The sequence below is a fragment of the Meleagris gallopavo genome, chromosome 2 (assembly GCF_000146605.3).
Source record: "Meleagris gallopavo isolate NT-WF06-2002-E0010 breed Aviagen turkey brand Nicholas breeding stock chromosome 2, Turkey_5.1, whole genome shotgun sequence".
Lineage (NCBI taxonomy): Eukaryota > Metazoa > Chordata > Aves > Galliformes > Phasianidae > Meleagris > Meleagris gallopavo.
In genome coordinates, this window is record NC_015012.2 from 52824479 (window position 1) to 52831412 (window position 6934).

Consider the following 6934-nt stretch of genomic DNA (forward strand, 5'->3'; position numbering starts at 1 on the left):
AAAAAAAAAAAGTGTTGAATCACTCCCAAAAGAGGTTTAGAAACATTTGCACTGGGAGAAGATGGAACTAAACTGAACTTATAACACTAGTAACTATGTTGTATTCTGCTTGTATATAACATTATGTGTGTCAGAGCAGGCAGAAAAAGAAAGTTTACTGTAAAGCAGAAATGGTTTATATATACTAACTAAGCTTCCTGAATCTTCATATTTGATGTATTCTAATTTATAAAGTGCATTATTAAAAATAAGTTGTTGGGGAAGAAAAAGAAAAAAACAATGTGTTTGCTTAGTTGTGGATTTCAAGCAGGTTGAGGTATTGGGGCATTTATACTTCTACAGTTTATCATCTTGCTTTGCAGCCTTTCTTTCATGCAAACAACCAAAAACCCAATCCAGAGATTCTGCTTTCCCATAGCAAGTGAACATACCAATGTATTTACAGTGGCTTGTGGTGCTTTCAGTTGAAATAACAGATTCTTTTGTAGATGAGGATTCTTCACATAAACTTTTCATTCTACATGTGCATTTAAAGACAAGATAGAGGTTTACGGGTAGGTTAAATCCACTGAAAGGTAAAGCTTGTCGGACGAGCAGAGCATATGCAGTACATGCATTTCAGAAGTAGTTTCTGAAGAGAAGCAGACCAGATGTGAGATAATTTCTCAACAGAGTCATACAAAATGACATGTTATAGTGAGTATTTCTGCCCATCTAATAGTTAGAGGACTAAGGCAGCTTTTGTTCTTAACCTTCAAGAAACTTCGTGTCTAGTTATCTCATTTATTCTTCTCTTGAGTCTCACTTCTGAAAGAAAAACAAGCTTTAAGAAAACAAACTTGTTACAGAAAGCACAACTGTACCTTATCAACATTTTCATAATCAGTTTATGTATTTGACCTTGGTAATAAAGAAGAACATAGAACTTAGTCAATTACTGAAGTTCAAATTTTGAACATGAGAGAGATCAAAAAGGATGCTCCTTGTTGATTTCTAAGAAATACTTTGATGTGTGATAGCTCAATGAGTGTGTTACAATGAGTGGCAGGGTAGAGGAGAAGCAAAGAGATTAGTCTGCTTTGGTTATCCTTTCATTGCATACTTGTTGTTTTTTTCCTTCTCCTAAAGCAAGCTTTGATTTGAGAGAAAATGTATCTTTGTATTTCCGTAGTGACATGGGGGAATTTGGTTATACCTTCAAATTTTGAAAAGCCGGAAAACTTTTGAGTATCTGCAAAAGATGTTAATTAATTAAAATAAAACATTGAGCTATTTCTCTTTTGTTTTCTTGTAGTGGAAGACATACAATCCAACATTTTCACAAGTGGAAATCTGGTTCCGATTTGTCTTTGTAGTTCTCACCTTTATGGTCACGGTAAGATTTTTGCTTCAATTTTTTTGGGTAATGCTGCATAGTAGTGTTATTTAATAACTTAGCCCCAGGCTGTAGAGTTGAGAAATTACTGAATGGGTGTTAGTAAAGTTTCTAAAATACTCATTTAAACTTGCTTCTATGTAGTTACAAGTGGCGTTGTGGAACATTAAGAATAAATGGGAGAAGCTTATCTTTTTTTACACTGACTTTTGAATCTGGGAGAGATGTTTTCTTCAAACAAAAAATTCTGATTAGATCATAGAAAAATAAGATGGCTTTTTCAGTGGGCTCAGACATTAGAATAGGATGCCCAGACAGTCTTTGTTCTCTGTCTTTGAAAACGAGTAAAAATCAATTGAATATACCCTTGATCTAACTTTAGAGTCATCGCTGTCTTGAGTGGGAAGGTGGACCGGATGACTTGCGTGTGTCCCTGACAACGTAAATTACTCTGTGATTTAGATTATCTGTCACTTCACAGTTGTGCCCCTGGAACAGAAATGTCTGGGGGGAAAAGTAAAACAGTAGAACAATAAAAAAGCAAAATTCTCAAAGTAAGATTTAAAAATACTTAGCTACTTTCATAGCATTTCTTTCCCATATGTGATGTCACTCACCGGTGAACTGTGAATGTTGTATAGGATCTGGATATGTATTTTTTTTAATAAGTGACTTTAAGTGGAAGTTGTTTGTAGTGTGTGACCAGTAACTAGGCAGCGTTTTTTTTTCTTCACACATTTGTTAGTGCAATACTAGCTGGCTTCCTTTTCAGTTTGAGAGTAATTTGCATTGAGGTAAGCCAGCGAAGTTATTGCTAAAGGAGGAACAAGATGTGACTCCTGTTTCACTGTGTTATCAGTGTCAAAGACCTTTCAAAGTAGTGTTTGCAATGTGCTGTACATTGCTATGTAGACTATTTTTTCCTTCTAATTTTTTCTGTATGTTTCTAGTGTCTGTTTGCACATTCTCTACGAAAATTCTCCATGAGAGACTGGGGTATTGAACAGAAATGGATGTCTATCCTCCTTCCTCTCCTCCTGCTTTACAACGGTACTGGGTTTTAATAAACGATCTTTTAAAAAAAAAAAAAAGCAGAAAAGAAACAAAAAGAGAGAGAATGTTCAAGTTTGGCCTTGAACTTACAGGTAGCTGTCTATAAGACTTCAGAAAACTAATTTATAAAAAAAAAACAACACTTCCAAAACATATCAAATGTAAGATTATAATCAATAGGTAGGCTTTGTTCTTTTCCCTCAACTCCATTTAAAATTGACTGCAGTAGGAAGCTGCAACCATGCTGACCCTTTCACATATAAATGTAGTTTCTGTATTTGCCTGATAAGCCTTACTTCTGTATTTTTCTTATGCTCATGCTATATTTAAAAACAGAAGCTGTGTTTAGTCTTGTAAACGACATCAATTTCTAACACTTTCTAGCAGTACTGAAAGAATGTTTGTCTTTCAGGTATTCTGTGGTTCATCACCTAGAAAAGTGGGTTAGCAGAAGGTCTGTTAAAACACAAAGTCTTTCAGAAATGTTAGCAACTACATATTTGTGTAGTTTTACAGTCAATTGCAGCTGAAGGCACCATTTTCTTTGCAAATTATTGTAAGATAGAACAAACTCCAATTTCATTTACTGATGTAATTTTAAAAAATCTTTTTCTTCTCAAGATGAATTCAACTTATTTCTACTAAAAGACTGTTCTTTCTCCCCCCCTGCTTAACTTCTTTTCTTTTGTTACAGACCCATTTTTCCCCCTTTCTTTTCTGGTGAACAGTTGGTTTCCTGGAATGCTGGATGACCTATTCCAATCACTGTTTCTGTGTGCACTGTTATTGTTCTGGCTTTGTGTCTACCATGGTATAAGAGTACAGGTAGGGGTGCAACCATATCTAGCATGCTTACTGAGAAGACAGTACTTGTTTATTCAGTTATCTCAAAAGGTGACAAATTAAAAACTTAATTAAAAAATAAGTGACATTTTAATCTTAAAGTACAATGTAAGAAACAGAATTGAAATGTTTTGTGGTGAAGTAGAATGCATTGAGATTGCCACACCTAAATGAGATAAATGGAGGCAGTCTGCTCAAAGCTTTGGAATGATGGTACTGTTGTTCTTGCTTGAAGGGTTTTGTTGTTGTTTGTGATGGTGGTTCATTTTTAAAATCACTTTATAATATTGCATAAAGGAATTGTGAATTGTAGGGCAGATTCCTATCATTTCAGTATCAGTGAAATATGTGGAACCTGAAAAGCAGGATGCCCCAAGTCTCTTCTGTATCTTAACTTTAATGCAAATGATACAATTTTGTATCTTTTTTTTGTATTCTGCAATCAGCTGTACAAGTTAAAAATATTGAAGGTGATTTTTCTTAATTTAATTCATCAAATGAAACAGAGGAAAGATTATTTTATTCTGCCAGGATGGATTCAAATCTCAAATGTGGGTTCTCTCCTTGACTATGCTATTGTTTTATCAACAGGGAGAAAGAAAGTGCTTAACCTTCTATCTGCCCAAATTCCTTATTGTTGGACTATTGTGGCTCGCCTCTGTTACATTAGGAGTATGGCAAACGTAAGTAACTTAAAATGTAATGCAAAAGTTATGAACTGAAATTGCTCTGGAGTGTGAAGATTGTTTATAATTCTATCTTCTTCCTCTTTGTGCCATAGAAATGGAGTTGAAATTATATTTTGTTCTGCAAAATGTGACTGATTTGAAAACAGAATTCTTCATGGACAATTTACTAGTACATAATTTTATAAATCAGAGTAAGAACTAGAAGACAATATGTCAGTGTGTTAGGGCTCCCTCCAACACGCTCTTCCTATTAGCTTTTTCAGTATTTGAAGCATCAGTTGCCCTGTTACCACAGTTTAACAAAACTGTTCAACCTGCCCAGTTAGTATTAACAGATCTAAGCCAAGCTATGCTTCTCAAAACTGAGTTGATGAGTTCAGTGTTTTTCCTCTTTCTCACTGTTTCAGTCACTTACATAAAGGTGTCAGTATATTCCACGCAGAAAACTTTGTCAGTTTTGACACGTTTTTAAATCTCTTGAGCATTTTACTCTCAATTGGTTGTCTATCACTATATTTCTCAGTATGCATTTCTTGCCATTGCGCATTTTTGAAAGTGATGCAATTGCAGGGAATGTTGGTTTTAATGTTTTATCAGCAGAATTTGTATGAAGTAAAGGTTTAAACAGCTGTTATTTCTTGAGTACCGTTCTTATCACCAAAGATAAGATTGAAACAGTAAATCCTGAAGGCCTGTAGGAATTTACAAAATTACACATTTTCTAAAAAGATAAAAACAGAATAAAAGAATCATCCAGGTTGGAAAAGACTCATAAGATCATGAAGTCCCCCTGTCAACAAGAACTACACTGTCCCACTACCAAACCCTACATGCTACATCTACATATCTCATTACGTCTGGAAATGGGGACTCCACCTTTCCCTAGCAGCCAATTGTAGTGTTTTACCACCTTTTCCTTGAATAAATTCTTCCTGATGTCTGATTAAACCTCTACTGGTGCATCTTGAAACCGTTGCCTCACCTCCTATCATTTGTTACCTGAGAAAAGATCCCAGCACCCTCCTTGCTGCAACCTCCTTTCAGGCTGTTGTAGAGAGCAATGAGGTCACCTTCAGCCTTCCGCAGATTTAAACAATCCAAATTCTCTCAGCTACTCCTCATAGGTTTGTTTCCTAGTTCCTTCACCTGCTCAGTAGTTCTCTGCGCACATGTAGGGAGTCTGGATGCTGGCTACCAAAATCATCCATATTCCTTGAAAAATGGGATTTAGAAAGGAAAAAGATGTCATGTAAATTGTCATTGAAATCACTGGCATTGCACCGATTTCTACAGCCAAGATCTTTAGTTCTAATCTTCGTGTAGTAACTTTAAACACTTTCTTTGTTAGTGGTCTGTGTCTGTGTATTGTTTTTGACCTTGTATTTTGTAGTGTTATATGTACCAATTTTTCATTTTGAATTTTTTCTAGTGTTAATGAAGTACATGATCCTACGTATCAATACAGAGTTGACACAGGTAATTTCCAGGTAAGTCAGAAATACTTCTTTGATTAATTGTTCGAATGTAGTTAAGCATTTGCTCTCAGATTTCCATTGAAATCTAACAGTTTAGAAAATTGCTGGCCTGGTGATCTTACTTGGACTACTAGGGTACTTTTCATTTTGCTTCGGATCACATGTAGGCTATATTGAACTCCAACCCAATTGTCTTGCGATAATCTTGGCTATCTGGAGACTCCACACTACATGTTGTATCAGGGACTCATGACTGTGGGAACCAAAAGATGATGATTTTTTTTTTTTTTTAAGCTTCTTAAGTCATTTTTGTGTATCTTGACTCTTCCCAAGGTCCTCTGTACTAGAAAATGTAAAACTTCCTTATTGAAGAGGAAGATATACTTTATATGGTTTCCTGTATAATTCTCAGGAAATCTATTTGTTTAAAAAAAAAAAAAGTTTAACCTTGAGATATGCCATCCTCTTTTTGTACTTCCATTCATGAGCATCTTTTCCCCGAATAAATGCACCATTCTGTACTGTGCTTTGGAAATTAACAATTTCTGTTGTAGGGTACAACTGAAGAAAGCAGGAATAGACCAAACTTTCTTAAATAATATTCTTTCTATAGGGAATGAAAATCTTCTTCCTTGTGGTGGCAACCACATATATTCTCTACCTTCTGTTCCTGATAGTGAGAGCATGTTCAGAACTCCGTAACATGCCTTATGTTGGTAAGTATTTCTTTTGGTTCTTCTCTAAGCAGGCTGTCTTCTCCTAGATACAGGTGTAAATTCTCTAATAATAATTTTTCTCAATCTTTATCAGATCTCAGGTTAAAATTCTTGACTGCATTAACCTTCGTAGTGCTCGTCATTAGGTAAGGCTTTTCAGAGAACATTTCTCAGTATTCAAACTTTTATGTATTTAAAGTCTTGAAAGAAAAGGTTTTGTTTTGTTTTTTTAATAATATACTCAGTGAAACTGAGAGCTTGTTTTTTTTTTTTAATATGGTCACTTTGGTAATCAATTCATAATTTTTGGAGCCCTTTCTTAAGGTTTTTATAGACAGTTCTGTATTTCCATTACTGCCACAATACACTGGAAGACTTAGCAGGAGATATATTTTGTATTGCTGAGTAGTTTGCATTGCACTGTTGATCTCTTCTGGAGTTTTGTAAGCTGTGTTCTGTAAAGCAGAAGTTTAGAATTACTTTTACATTATTGTTTATATCTGTCCCTGACCCCAAGCAGTTGTTTCAAATTGCTGCTGGCTTTTGGATTGTCCTTAGTGGGTAAAATATGACAAAAGTAGAGCGTTGGTTTTTTTTCTTTATTAAATTGACTGCTGAATTTAAATGACAAAATAATCATTCATAATTTAGAAATAGGAAAACAAAATGTGTCTTCAAATAAACAGCATTTTAACATAATTACTTTTTAATATACTCCTCTATCAAGCTTGCACTTAAATTTTGCATTTTAGAGGCTCACTATGCCTATATGCCATTCCTTTT

At 34.8% G+C, this 6934-nt stretch overlaps 1 protein-coding gene across 1 annotated transcript; it reads left to right on the forward strand.

Annotated features, from left to right (window-relative positions):
• Positions 1-1227: 1227 nt before the first annotated feature.
• LOC100546639 (transmembrane protein 181) lies at positions 1228-6356 on the forward strand. The gene is made up of 7 exons (XM_019612951.2): positions 1228-1375; positions 2326-2425; positions 3123-3253; positions 3863-3954; positions 5390-5447; positions 6049-6151; positions 6246-6356. Exons 1-7 carry the CDS (start codon positions 1367-1369, stop codon positions 6299-6301), a joined length of 549 nt encoding a protein of 182 aa, XP_019468496.1. The 5' UTR covers positions 1228-1366; the 3' UTR covers positions 6302-6356.
• The last annotated feature ends 578 nt before the right edge of the window (positions 6357-6934 follow it).

Bases quoted from the DNA above. Each gene is read 5' to 3' on its own strand.
- LOC100546639 (XM_019612951.2), top strand. The intron at 2,426-3,122 runs GTACTGGGTTTT...CTTTTGTTACAG, and splicing joins TCTCCTCCTGCTTTACAACG to ACCCATTTTTCCCCCTTTCT. The intron at 6,152-6,245 runs GTAAGTATTTCT...AATCTTTATCAG, and splicing joins CCGTAACATGCCTTATGTTG to ATCTCAGGTTAAAATTCTTG.